General features: G+C 49.4%; 1 protein-coding gene across 4 annotated transcripts in view; it reads right to left on the bottom strand.

Moving 5' to 3' along the window:
* Positions 1–12,476, bottom strand: part of ABCC5 (ATP binding cassette subfamily C member 5) — a 209,198-nt gene extending 196,722 nt beyond the window's left edge. For 2 of the 4 annotated variants that reach the window (XM_075340367.1, XM_075340368.1), the window contains exons 1-2: positions 12,350–12,476; positions 7,155–7,329 (exon numbers count right to left, since the gene is read on the bottom strand). In XM_075340367.1, the coding sequence (XP_075196482.1) occupies positions 7,155–7,283 (129 nt within the window). In that variant the 5' untranslated portion in view covers positions 7,284–7,329; positions 12,350–12,476. The remainder of the gene's footprint in view (positions 1–7,154; positions 7,330–12,349) is intronic. The other 2 variants (XM_075340369.1, XM_075340366.1) reach the window with 2 other exon arrangements.
* Positions 12,477–14,850: the final 2,374 nt, after the last annotated feature.

Below are 14,850 nucleotides of genomic sequence, written 5' to 3'. Positions count from 1 at the left end.
AGTTTTGATAAAGCTCAGCATTCAGAGAACTGGTAGATCTGCAGAAGATAAAACGGTGATTTTTATCAAAAGGACAAAATGCGGCCCAGTAAGTATGCATCACTGGAATCAGGGTTTCTGCTCCTAAATAACGCTTCTCGCAGATGGAGTAGATTCCCGTTAAAGGGGTTGTCAAGAAAATTCTTCAGTCACTCAATGTGACTGCAGACTACCAAATCGTGTCAATGTACAATGTTGATATTGTCACCATTCTCCTGTATTTTCTGTGAAGGTGGGCGCTCACTTGTTTTATCTCAATTTTCTTTAATTGAGAAAGGTGGATGAGTCTACTCTGCACATGACGACAAGTATGCAAATTGCATACACATAGTCACATAGCCGCCAACCTTCACAGGGAATACAGACAATCGTGACAGTCTACACATTGCACACATTCCCAACTCAGCAGTATTCAGTCACATAGCGTGATTACACACTTTTCATTTCAACTCCTTTAATGGGAACATGTGACCAGTTTTTTGCCCTATAAGCTGCGGCCACCACCAGTGTGCTCTTATGTACAGCATTCTAACATGCTGTATATACGAGCCCAGGCCGCTGTGTAGAACGTAAAAAACACTTTATAATACTCACCTACGGGGTCGCTCCGGTGCACAACAGTCGGATGGGTGGCGCCGTTCTCTGGGACCGGCGCTTCCCCTTTCGGCCATCTTGGTCTTCCTTATTATGAAGCCGCGGTGCATGACGCATCTATGCCATACACACGTGCCGGCATTGAGGTCCTGCGCAGGCGCACTACAATACTTTGATCTGCCCTGAGCAGGGCAGATCAAAATGCACCTGCGCTGGACCTCAATGCCGGCGTGTGTGTATGACATAGATGCGTCATGCACCGCGGCTTCAGAATAAGAAAGACCAAGATGGCCGAAAAGAGGAGCCGCCGGTCCCGGAAAACGGCGCCACCCATCCGACCCCCTAGGTGAGTATTATAAAGTGTTTTTTATGTTATACCCAGCATGTTAGAATGCTGTATATAAGAGCCCAGTGGTGGTGGCTGCAGCTTATAGGGCAAAGAAGGGAATTTTGTTTACTTACCGTAAATTCCTTTTCTTCTAGCTCCAATTGGGAGACCCAGACAAATGGGTGTATAGCTTCTGCCTCCGGAGGCCACACAAAGTATTACACTTAAAAGTGTAAGCCCCTCCCCTCTGCCTATACACCCCCCCGTGCATCACGGGCTCCTCAGTTTTGGTGCAAAAGCAGGAAGGAGGAAACATATAAATTGGTCTAAGGAAAATTCAATCCGAAGGATGTTCGGAGAACTGAAAACCATGAACCCAGAACAGTTCAACATGAACAACATGTGTACACAAAAGAACAACAGCCCGAAGGGAACAGGGGCGGGTGCTGGGTCTCCCAATTGGAGCTAGAAGAAAAGGAATTTACGGTAAGTAAACAAAATTCCCTTCTTCTTTGTCGCTCCATTGGGAGACCCAGACAATTGGGACGTCCAAAAGCAGTCCCTGGGTGGGTAAAAGAATACCTCGGTAATAGAGCCGTAACACGGCCCCTTCCTACAGGTGGGCAACCGCCGCCTGAAGGACTCGCCTACCTAGGCTGGCATCTGCCGAAGCGTAGGTATGCACCTGATAGTGTTTCGTAAAAGTGTGCAGACTCGACCAGATAGCCGCCTGACACACCTGACACACACTCGACCAGAGAGCCGTAGCCTGGTGCCGCAATGCCCAGGACGCACCCACGGCTCTGGTAGAATGGGCTTTCAGCCCTGAAGGAACCGGAAGCCCAGAAGAACAGTAGGCTTCAAGAATTGGTTCCTTGATCCACCGAGCCAAGGTTGACTTGGAAGCCTGCGACCCTTTACGCTGGCCAGCGACAAGGACAAAGAGCGCATCCGAGCGGCGCAGGGGCGCCGTACGAGAAATGTAGAGTCTGAGTGCTCTCACAAGATCTAACAAGTGCAAATCCTTTTCACATTGGTGAACTGGATGAGGGCAAAAAGAAGGTAAGGAGATATCCTGATTGAGATGAAAAGGGGATACCACCTTAGGGAGAAAATCCGGAACCGGACGCAGAACCACCTTGTCCTGGTGAAACACCAGGAAGGGGGCTTTGCATGACAGTGCAGCTAGCTCAGACACTCTCCGAAGTGATGTGACTGCCACTAGGAAGACCACCTTCTGCGAGAGGCGTGATAGAGAAATATCTCTCATTGGCTCGAAAGGTGGTTTCTGAAGAGCCGTTAGCACCCTGTTCAGATCCCAGGGTTCTAGCGGACGCTTGTAAGGAGGGACTATGTGGCAAACCCCCTGCAGGAACGTGCGTACCTCCGGGAGCCTGGCTAGACGCTTTTGAAAAAACACAGAGAGCGCCGAGACTTGTCCCTTAAGAGAGCCGAGAGACAAACCCTTTTCCATTCCGGATTGAAGGAATGACAGAAAAGTGGGCAAGGCAAATGGCCAGGGAGTAAAACCCTGATCAGAGCACCAGGATAAGAAGATCCTCCACGTCCTGTGGTAGATCTTGGCTGACGTTGGTTTCCTGGCCTGTCTCATAGTGGCAATGACCTCTTGAGATAACCCTGACGACGCTAGGATCCAGGACTCAATGGCCACACAGTCAGGTTGAGGGCCGCAGAATTCAGATGGAAAAATGGCCCTTGAGACAGCAAGTCTGGTCGGTCTGGTAGTGCCCACGGTTGACCCACCGTGAGATGCCACAGATCCGGGTACCACGACCTCCTCGGCCAGTCTGGGGCGATGAGCATGGCGCGGCGGCAGTCGGACCTGATCTTGCGTAACACTCTGGGCAGCAGTGCCAGAGGAGGAAAAACATAAGGCAGTCGAAACTGCGACCAATCCTGAACCAATGCGTCTGCCGCCAGCGCTTTGTGATCTTGAGACCGTGCCATGAATGCCGAGACCTTGTTGTTGTGCCGGGACGCCATTAGGTCGACGTCCGGCTTCCCCCAGCGGCAACAGATCTCTTGAAACACGTCCGGGTGAAGAGACCATTCTCCTGCGTCCATGCCCTGGCGACTGAGAAAGTCTGCTTCCCAGTTTTCTACGCCCGGGATGTGAACTGCGGAGATGGTGGATGCTGTGGCTTCCACCCACAGCAGAATCCGCCGAACTTCCTGGAAGGCTTGCCGACTGCGTGTGCCGCCTTGGTGGTTGATGTATGCCACCGCCGTGGCGTTGTCCGACTGAATTCGGATCTGCCTGCCTTCCAGCCACGGCTGGAACGCTTTTAGGGCTAGATACACTGCCCTTATCTCCAGAACATTGATCTGAAGGGAGGACTCTGGCTGAGTCCAGGTACCCTGAGCCCTGTGGTGGAGGAAGACCGCTCCCCACCCTGACAGACTCGCGTCCGTTGTGACCACAGCCCAGGATGGGGGCAGGAATGATTTCCCCTTTGACAAAGAAGTGGGAAGAAGCCACCACTGAAGGGAGGCCTTGGCTGCCCGAGAAAGGAGGACGTTCCTGTCGAGGGACGTCGACTTCCTGTCCCATTTGCGGAGAATGTCCCATTGAAGTGGACGCAGATGAAACTGCGCAAATGGAACTGCCTCCATTGCTGCCACCATCTTCCCTAGGAAGTGCATGAGGCGCCTCAAGGGGTGCGACTGGGCTCGAAGGAGAGATTGCACCCCTGTCCGTAGTGAACGCAGCTTGTCCAGCGGAAGTTTCACTATCGCTGGGAGAGTATGAAACTCCATCCCGAGATATGTCAGCGATTGGGTCGGTGTCAGTTTTGACTTTGGGAAATTGATGATCCACCCGAACCTCTGGAGAGTCTCCAGAGCAGTGTTCAGGCTGTGTTGGCATGCCCCCCGAGAGGGGGCCTTGACAAGAAGATCGTCTAAGTAAGGGATCACTGAGTGTCCCTGAGAGTGTAGGACTGCCACCACTGTTGCCATGACCTTGGTGAAGACCCGTGGGGCTGTCGCCAGGCCGAAAGGCAGTGCCACGAACTGAAGGTGTTCGTCCACGATGGCGAAACGCAGGAAGCGCTGATGCTCTGGTGCAATTGGCACGTGGAGATAAGCATCCCTGATGTCGATTGATGCTAGGAAGTCTCCTTGGGACATCGAGGCAATGACGGAGCGGAGAGATTCCATCCGGAACCGCCTGGTTTTCACGTGTCTGTTGAGCAGTTTGAGGTCCAGAACGGGACGGAAGGATCCGTCCTTTTTTGGCACCACAAACAAGTTGGAGTAAAAACCGTGACCCCATTGCTGAAGGGGAACAGAGATAACCACTCCTTCTGCCTTCAGAGTGCTCACCGCCTGAAGAAGAGCCTCGGCTCGCTCGGGGGGCGGAGATGTTCTGAAGAAACGAGTCGGAGGACGAGAACTGAACTCTATCCTGTAACCGTGAGACAGAATGTCTCTCACCCATCGGTCTTGGACATGTGGCAACCAGGCGTCGCAAAAGCGGGAGAGCCTGCCACCGACCGAGGATGCGGTTTGGGGAGGCCGAAAGTCATGAGGAGGCCGCTTTGGGAGCGCTTCCTCCGGCGGTCTTTTTAGGACGTGACTTAGACCGCCATGAATCAGAGTTCCTCTGACCCTTCTGTGGCCTGTTGGACGAGGAGAATTGAGACCTGGCTGAGGGCCGAAAGGACCGAAACCTCGATTGTACCTTCCGTTGTTGAGGTCTGTTTGGTTTGGACTGGGGTAAGGACGAGTCCTTTCCCTTGGATTGTTTAATGATTTCATCCAATTGCTCGCCAAACAGGCGGTCGCCAGAAAATGGCAAACCGGTTAAAAACTTTTTGGAAGCAGAGTCTGCCTTCCATTCACGTAGCCACATGGCCCTGCGGACTGCCACTGAATTGGCGGATGCTACCGCCGTACGGCTCGCAGAGTCCAGGACAGCATTCATCGCGTAGGACGAAAACGCCGACGCCTGAGAGGTTATTGACACAACCTGCGGAGTAGCGGCACGTGTGACTGCATTAATCTCAGACTGACAAGCTGAGATAGCTTGTAGTGCCCATACGGCTGCAAATGCCGGAGCAAAGGACGCGCCGATAGCCTCATAGATGGATTTCATCAGGAGCTCTATCTGCCTGTCAGTGGCATCCTTGAGTGATGCACCATCTGCCACTGCAACTATGGATCTGGCCGCCAGTCTGGAGACTGGAGGATCCACCTTGGGACACTGAGCCCAACCCTTGACTACGTCGGGGGGAAGGGATAACGTGTGTCGTTAAGGCGCTTAGTAAAGCGCTTATCCGGAAAAGCTCGGTGTTTCTGGACTGTATCCCTGAAGTCGGAGTGATCAAGAAATGCACTCCGTGTACGTTTGGGAAACCTAAAATGGAATTTCTCCTGCTGAGTAGCTGACTCCTCACTCGGAGGGGCTGGAGGAGAAAGGTCTAACGCCTGATTGATGGACGCTATAAGGTCGTTTACTATGGCGTCTCCTTCAGGCGTATCAAGGTTGAGAGCGGCGTCAGGATCAGAGCCCTGATCTGCCACCTCCGCTTCATCCTCCAGAGAGTCCTCATGCTGAGACCCTGAACAGTGTGATGAAGTCGAGGGAAGCTCCCAGCGAGCCCGCTTAGTCGGTCTGGGACTGCGGTCCGTGTCGGAGTCCTCACCGTGGGACCTATGAGTCGACCCGGGAGCACTCTGCTGTGCCGTGCGAGGGGGGGCTGGGAGCAATGATTCAACAGTGCCCGGGGCCTGTGTTACCGGTCTGGACTGCAAAGCTTCTAGTATCTTAGCAGACCATCTATCCATAGACTCAGAAAGTTTGTCAGCAAATACTGCAAACTCTGTCCCTGTCACCTGGACAGTGGGAGCCGGTGGTTCCACCTGGGCCGAGGTAGCATTGCCGCACATGAGGTACAGGTTGCAAAGTAAGCCTGTGCCTTGGCACCCTTGCTTTTTGCGGACGACATGCTGTTGTCTCCTCTTAGCGTAATCAGAGAGGGTATATAGCCAAAAGCAAATAGTGCGGCCGTACAGAGTAAATGTATACAATATAAGCATATAAATATACACTTCGGCACCCAGGGGGGCCAGCACCTAGTAACAGGTGCGGCTTACCGACCGCCCTTAGCGGTTGTGTGACCACCAGATTCCCTGCCTGGGCCTCCCAGAGCTGTGTTGTCTCCCCTCTGAAGTTCTCCAGCGTCAGACGTGCTGATAGGAATGGCTGCCAGCGTTCTGAGAGGAGGAGGGAGCCGTGGGCGTGCCTCAGAAAGTGCGGGAATCTGGTGCCCCACGGTGCTCAGTGAGGGGGGAGGAGGATACTAAGTATGCTCCAGCCCTCAGCGCTGATGTCCAGTGCAGCGTCCCGCCCTTACCCCTGACTGGCAGGCCCGGGGGCGGGATTATGCGGTACTAGGCCGCAAAAGCCGGGGACTATAGTTATAAGCGCGGCCGGCAAACAAGCGCGGTCAGCGCGGTAGTCCCGGCGCACAAACACACCCAGCAGCTGCTGCAGCGTCCATTACACAGGCGCTCTATGCGCCGTCCCCAAGGGGACACAGAGTACCTCAGAGTAGCAGGGCCTTGTCCCTGATGATACCCGGCTCCTGTCCAGCAGATTCCCCCAGGGGCTGCGGAGGGAGCACGGTCCCAGTGCCTGGTGACCGGTTAGGATCCCACTTCACCCAGAGCCCCTAAGGGGAAGGAAAACAGCATGTGGCTCCAGCCTTTGTACCCGCAATGGGTACCTCAACCTTAACAGCACCGCCGACCAGAGTGGGGTGAGAAGGGAGCATGCCGGGGGCCCTGTTATGGGCCCTCTTTTCTTCCATCCGATATAGTCAGCAGCTGCTGCTGACTAAATTGTGGAGCTTGCATGGAAGTGTGCCTCCTTCAACACAAAGCATAAAAACTGAGGAGCCCGTGATGCACGGGGGGGTGTATAGGCAGAGGGGAGGGGCTTACACTTTTAAGTGTAATACTTTGTGTGGCCTCCGGAGGCAGAAGCTATACACCCAATTGTCTGGGTCTCCCAATGGAGCGACAAAGAAAAACTGGTGACAGGTTCCCTTTAATACAAGTTACAGTATTTTGTACTCTAAATGACATACACAATATATTGCTGTATACCTTTCCTGAAACATCAAAGACTTGAGAGTAATATTACAAAGCCAAACAAAGTCAAACTAACCGGTGATTTTGCCTTTGAATATCTGAAGTCTTCTTGCTCTTTTTTCTCATCTTTGTTGGTTTGCTCCCGGACATTTCTGTACCCAAGGCTGGGTATGACGTATTCGACTCCTAGATCTAGATCTTTCATCTTCTCCTAGCATTGAGTGCCTCTAGTGAAACCGCGTTCACTAAAACTATAGACAAAAAAATAATGTCTTTAAAATGACTGCATCACCTTCTCGCACATTAAAGGTGATGTATATGCTCAGAAAAAAAATTGTGATGCAACGTGTCATCTTTCTGTTTTTATGCTCTTGATTTTTGTTTCTAACAGTTTATCTACTGCAGTTTGCAAGTGTTAGGCTATGTGCGCACGCTACGTTTTTTGCCGCGTTTTTTTGGGTGCAGTTTTGGTCTCAAAACTGCATGAATTTTGTTCCCCAGCAAAGTCTATGAGATTTAATTTTTGCTGTCTGCAAGTTTGCAATTTGTTTTGCTGCGTCTTTGTGACCACAAAGATGGAGCATGTCAATTCTTTTAGCGTTTTTCCTTATGTTTTTCACCCATTGAATGTAATGGAGAAAAATGCAGCAAAAACGCATCAAAAAAACGCATCAAAACGCACAAAAACGCATTTTTTATGCGTTTTTGCCGCGGATGCGCTTTTTTGGTGCCAAAAACTCTGCATCTTTGTGGTCAGAAAAAAACGCAGAGTGCACACATAGCTTTAGGCTACGTTCCCATGTCCAGTAATCATCTGTTAGCATGGCAGATCCGTTGCCAAAAAAGGTTATGCAAACACAACTTTTTATCTGTTTTTAAATACCTAATTTTAGTTGCATCGGATTTTTTTTTTTAACATGGGAGTTTATGAAACAGGTCCGTTCACTGTTTGCTATTTATTTTCCATTTGAAACTGATCCTGTATGCAAAAACGGATCCATTACAAATGAAAGATAAATGGATGGCTAAAAAGCAATCTGTTAACGGATACCTTTTCCATAGACTCCAATGTTAAAAAAAAAAAACGGGTCCAACTGAAATGAATTACTTAAAAACGGACAAAAAAAAAGTTGTATTTGCACACCTTTTTTGCCAGCGGGTCTGCCGCTCTAACGGATGATAACCGGACATGTGAACTTAGCCTTACTTTATACAAATTATCCACACTTGCCCTGTACTGCTCGCCACTAGCATTGGCATATCCAATGTGCCCTCATGTGAGATGTGAGGAAGAACGATATAAGAGCACATTTGATGAGTATGATAATGGTGGAAAAGGAAAGCAGTGCTACCCAGGTGTTGACAGATCTGGGTGTACACCATGTTTGCTCCACAGATCATTACTGTGCATGCGCCGAGATGTGCGCACTCCCAAGCACAATGGGAAAGCACCTGTCACTCAGCTCCACTTACCAATTTGGGCTGTATGGGAATGGAGCAATTTGCAGTCTATACAAACACTTGCAAACTGGAGATAAACTATAAAAAAAGTAAAACAAATTGCAAAATACAGAAAAGTGACAACGCACAACAAAAAAAAAATACTGAAAAGGTGTACATTGCCTTCAACTGCTCCTAAATGAGGAGACGACTCATTTCAGTGCTCTTAGCCGCAAGCTTATACAATAACACACACACATGCCCGGGCAAGCCTGCACTAAGCGGAGCTGGCTCAATCCCTCCATTCTTTCTGGGTTCATTTGATTTCTGTCTGCATTTTGCTTGAATTATGACATCATTGGTTGGCTGAAGAGAAAGCAGCAAGTATGTAATAAAAAAAGAAACTGAGCGCAGAATAGACTCGTCTGGATAGGCCCAGTACAGGGTATTAGTGGGTTTGGAGAATTTCTCAACAATATGGACATAATGCACATTACCATAAGCAACGTTGTTTGTAAAAATCATAAACGGTCTTCTTCAATACTACAGAATATATATGTGAGGACATATATACATATACATACATATATATATATATATATATATATATTATATATATTACACCTATGTGCCCGTCCGATACCCTGGTTTGGGCCAGCGCTAGTCTTATATGAGGAGTAACAAAATCAACCCTTTAAGTTTTCCCTTTGGCTACTGAAATGATCTAATAATAATATTAATAATAATAATTTTATTCATTTATATAGCGCTATTAATTCCACAGCGCTTTACATACTAATCAGTAATCCCCCTCAGCACTGGTATATTACGTATGTTTAAGCATGCAAGAAGAAAGGACAATGGAAAGAAAGCAAGGGAGAAACAGAGCAAGCAAGAAAGAACAAGAGGTAAACGAGATCCAGTCCTAAGCAGAAGGACTAAAGCAATCTCCTAGCAGTCTAACCAAAGACTCCTTCAAACGGAAGAAAATCTAATCTCCAGGCAGCAGTTTGGGGGTCTCTTCCCCTCCATTTGTGCAGAGCAGGGCAACCAGGACTTGCTGGTAAGGGAAGGCCTTGAGCTCGGTCACCTTGCATTGTATAGTTTGGAAACAGCAAGGCCACATAATCTAGCAGAAGTCCATAAATGCCCAGCATCCAAGAAGTGTCAGCTCCACATCAGTGCCCGGGCATGCCGCAGAGTTTATAAATACCTGCTGATCAGTGCGGCAGCTCTGCCAACTACAGCGCCAGTAATAACAGTCTACAATAGCAGCATACAGTGTGCCACCCCCACCAGCACTGTGCGAGGAGAAAGGAACCACAGATGTGTCACATGTGCCCCCTACTGCCCAGCATACACATTACACAAGAAAATAAACAAAAAGGGAAGCAACAGTCTGCATCTGACAACTTCCCTGTATTCTGCGGTCAGTCTGTCTCTGACGACATCCCTGTATTCTGGGGTCAGTCTGTCTATGACAACAGCCCTGTATTCTGGGGTCAGTCTGTCTCTGACAACATCCCTGTATTCTGGGGTCAGTCTGTCTCTGACAACATCCCTGTATTCTGGGGTCAGTCTGTCTCTGACAACATCCCTGTATTCTGGGGTCAGTCTGTCTCTGACAACAGCCCTGTATTCTGGGGTCAGTCTGTCTCTGACAACAGCCCTGTATTCTGGGGTCAGTCTGTCTCTGACAACAGCCCTGTATTCTGGGGTCAGTCTGTCTCTGACAACGTCCCTGTGTAGGGGTCAGTCTGTCTCTGACAACGTCCCTGTGTAGGGGTCAGTCTGTCTCTGACAACGTCCCTGTGTAGGGGTCAGTCTGTCTCTGACAACGTCCCTGTGTAGGGGTCAGTCTGTCTCTGACAACGTCCCTGTGTAGGGGTCAGTCTGTCTCTGACAACAGCACTGTATTCTGGGGTCAGTCTGTCTCTGACAACGTCCCTGTGTAGGGGTCAGTCTGTCTCTGACAACGTCCCTGTGTAGGGGTCAGTCTGTCTCTGACAACGTCCCTGTGTAGGGGTCAGTCTGTCTCTGACAACGTCCCTGTGTAGGGGTCAGTCTGTCTCTGACAACGTCCCTGTGTAGGGGTCAGGCTGTCTCTGACAACCTCCCTGTGTAGGGGTCAGGCTGTCTCTGACAACCTCCCTGTGTAGGGGTCAGGCTGTCTCTGACAACCTCCCTGTGTAGGGGTCAGGCTGTCTCTGACAACCTCCCTGTGTAGGGGTCAGGCTGTCTCTGACAACCTCCCTGTGTAGGGGTCAGGCTGTCTCTGACAACCTCCCTGTGTAGGGGTCAGGCTGTCTCTGACAACCTCCCTGTGTAGGGGTCAGTCTGTCTCTGACAACCTCCCTGTGTAGGGGTCAGTCTGTCTCTGACAACCTCCCTGTGTAGGGGTCAGTCTGTCTCTGACAACCTCCCTGTGTAGGGGTCAGTCTGTCTCTGACAACGTCCCTGTGTAGGGGTCAATCTGTCTCTGACAACGTCCCTGTGTAGGGGTCAGTCTGTCTCTGACAACGTCCCTGTGTAGGGGTCAGTCTGTCTCTGACAACGTCCCTGTGTAGGGGTCAGTCTGTCTCTGACAACGTCCCTGTGTAGGGGTCAGTCTGTCTCTGACAACGTCCCTGTGTAGGGGTCAGTCTGTCTCTGACAACGTCCCTGTGTAGGGGTCAGTCTGTCTCTGACAACCTCCCTGTGTAGGGGTCAGTCTGTCTCTGACAACCTCCCTGTGTAGGGGTCAGTCTGTCTCTGACAACCTCCCTGTGTAGGGGTCAGTCTGTCTCTGACAACCTCCCTGTGTAGGGGTCAGTCTGTCTCTGACAACCTCCCTGTCTGTCTCTGGCAACGTCCCTGTATTCTGGGGTCAGTCTGTCTCTGACAACCTCCCTGTGTAGGGGTCAGTCTGTCTCTGACAACCTCCCTGTGTAGGGGTCAGGCTGTCTCTGACAACCTCCCTGTGTAGGGGTCAGTCTGTCTCTGACAACCTCCCTGTGTAGGGGTCAGTCTGTCTCTGACAACCTCCCTGTGTAGGGGTCAGTCTGTCTCTGACAACCTCCCTGTGTAGGGGTCAGTCTGTCTCTGACAACCTCCCTGTGTAGGGGTCAGTCTGTCTCTGACAACCTCCCTGTGTAGGGGTCAGTCTGTCTCTGACAACCTCCCTGTGTAGGGGTCAGTCTGTCTCTGACAACCTCCCTGTCTGTCTCTGGCAACGTCCCTGTATTCTGGGGTCAGTCTGTCTCTGACAACCTCCCTGTGTAGGGGTCAGTCTGTCTCTGACAACCTCCCTGTGTAGGGGTCAGGCTGTCTCTGACAACCTCCCTGTGTAGGGGTCAGGCTGTCTCTGACAACCTCCCTGTGTAGGGGTCAGGCTGTCTCTGACAACCTCCCTGTGTAGGGGTCAGTCTGTCTCTGACAACCTCCCTGTGTAGGGGTCAGGCTGTCTCTGACAACCTCCCTGTGTAGGGGTCAGTCTGTCTCTGACATCCCTGTATTCTGAGGCAGTTTGTCTCTGACACCTCCTTGTGTAGGGGGACAGCCTGCATCTATCGGAGACAATATAGGGTTAACACTGGCACCGAGTGTGAAGCGCCCGGATTATAGAGCACGGCCTCCACAATGTCACCTTTGTCCTTAGAACGGGCGACATTGTGGACCGGCTCCATACTGCTGTGCTTGGCTGCTGCCTCAGGTGTCGGATAACAATGGGAAGGATTCTGACACTGGGACCGGATATAGCGGGGACCTGGCTGAGCCCCCGAATGCCTCACTCTAGCTCACGCCCAGTTCTTGTCAGTGACATTTAGGAGCACCACTCCCGGGCCCAGTTACCTGGCAAGTTGTGAGCGCAGGTAGCTGAGGTTCGGTGCTATCACAAGCTCCGGTCCTGTCTCTTCCACTGCGGCTCTTCAACTCAGGAAAACAAGCAGCCGGGCAGCGGGGGAGTCCAGGGAGGGATGCACTGCGCCTGCTCAGTATCAACGGAGGCTGGCTGTAGTTTTATGTACGTTGGGTAATGTAGTTTTTTTTGTATAGAATGCTTTGAAGAAACGGCAAAAACGGACTTCAATTCCCAGAATTCAATGGGGCAAAGAGAGGCGTAAGTGTACGATGAAAGAGGCGAGCGGGATGGCCTCCATCTAGAGCCACGCCCACACGGTCGTGCTGCGGCAGCACCCTCTGGAACGTTCTGTGTGGAGATCTGAGTGAGGCCATTTTAGGCCTGGGTGTGACTGGCAGTGTCATTGTTCTGCCTGTATAACTGCCATGTAAGCTGTAAAGCCTGCAGGGAATATTTTCTGGTCCACTCATTAAATATGTATTTCACCCCTGGATAGAGCTGCTGAGAAGAGCAATGGAGAAATAGTGAGGCCTCAATCTTTAATGATGTAGTAAATCACCAAATAAAGGGTATTCAAGCCTTAGTGCGCGTTCAGATGAGACTATAATCTGTGTGCGGCAAGGAGACGCATGGCGCCATTATAGCCAGCGCTTATGGACGATTTTACATGTGGACCAGTGGTTTCTGTGGGAAAAAAATCGCAGCCTGTGCTTCTTTCATCCATGTTATGACCCAGAATAATGCGCACAATGTAGACGTTGCTCTGTCACCCACCCATAATCCGGAAGAGCACCTTGCGGAGCCAGGCACGTGTGTAATTTGCCAATTCAATTGGCTTGTTTTCCAATATGGCGTGTAAACCCGGCCTGAGACTGGCCACCTTGGCCATTCATGGGTTAAAAAAAGATAAAAAGGACCCTACTGGAAAAAGGGAAGAGGGATAAAGTCTTGACATTTTTTCCAGGTCAACAATGGCTGTCTATAGGCCCCATAACCCGATTTATGTTTAGCGTTTTCAATTTTTCCTCCTCTTAATTCAAAAGCCAAAATGTTTTTATTTTTCGTCGTATGAGGGTCGGCTTTTTGCGGTACAAGTTATAGTTTTGAACTGCATCATCCATTTTACCGTATCTTTCTGAATAACAGGAAAAAATCCCAAGGGCAGTGACATGAAGAAAAACATACAGTTCTGACATTGTTTTTTGGATTTTCTTTTCACGGCGTTCTTGGTGCTGTATAAATGACCGGGCAACTTAATTCTCCACATCAGTATGTTTATAGCAAGAACCTTTCACTATGTTTTCATGTTGAACTGGATACACCATGTAATAGTGGCTGTAGAGTGGAATGAAAAGTTTTATTTTTTTTAGTTCGCCCCTCTGTTGCAGAGATATTAGCAATCAAATATTTGGCACATCATGGGTTAACTTTACACCATTTTCCAAATTATTATGCAAATTACCGGTATATTTTTCTCTGATTTTCCTAAATGGTCGGTGCAAATAACAGTCAGTCTAATAAAAGTCATCACCCGTTAGAGCAGGGGTGGGCAATTAATTTTCCCATGGGGCCGCATGAGAAATTGGGATTGGTTTAGAGGGCCGGACTAATATAATTAACTCAGTTCTACCCAATATACTACATCACTACACCCCCTCCATATACTACACCTGTAATATACTACACCACTACACCCCCCATATACTACACCTGTATTGTATTATACTACACCACTACACCCCCCATATACTACACCTGTATTGTATTATACTACACCACTACACCCCCCATATACACCTGTATTATACTACACCCCCTCCATATACCTGTAATATACTACACCCCCATATACACCTGTATTATACTACACAACTATATAATACACCTGCGATATACTACATCATTACACCCCTATATACTACACCTGTAATATACTACATCACTACACCCCATATACTACACCGGTAATATAGTACACCCCCATATAGTACACCTGTAATATACTACACCTCCATATAGCACACCTGTAATATACTACAGCTCCATATAGTACACCTGTAATATACTACATCACTACACCCCATATACTACACCTGTAATATAGTACACCCCCATATAGTACACCTGTAATATACTACACCTCCATATAGCACACCTGTAATATACTACACCTCCATATAGTACACCTGTAATATACTACATCACTACACGCCTATATACACCTGTAATATACTACATCACTGCACCCCATATACTACACCTGTAATATAGTAAACCCACATATAGTACACCTGTAATATACTACACCCCCATAGAGCACACCTGTAATATACACCTCCATAGAGCACACCTGTAATATACAGCTCCATATAGTACACCTGTAATATACATCACTATACCCCCATATACTACACCTCCATAGAGCACACCTGTAATATACACCTCCATATAGCACAACTGTAATATACTACGCCTCCATATAGTACACCTG

The sequence above is a fragment of the Anomaloglossus baeobatrachus genome, chromosome 3 (genome assembly GCF_048569485.1).
Source record: "Anomaloglossus baeobatrachus isolate aAnoBae1 chromosome 3, aAnoBae1.hap1, whole genome shotgun sequence".
Lineage (NCBI taxonomy): Eukaryota > Metazoa > Chordata > Amphibia > Anura > Aromobatidae > Anomaloglossus > Anomaloglossus baeobatrachus.
The sequence above is the reverse complement of the archived record's forward strand: the minus strand, read 5'-3'. Positions and strand labels throughout refer to the sequence as shown.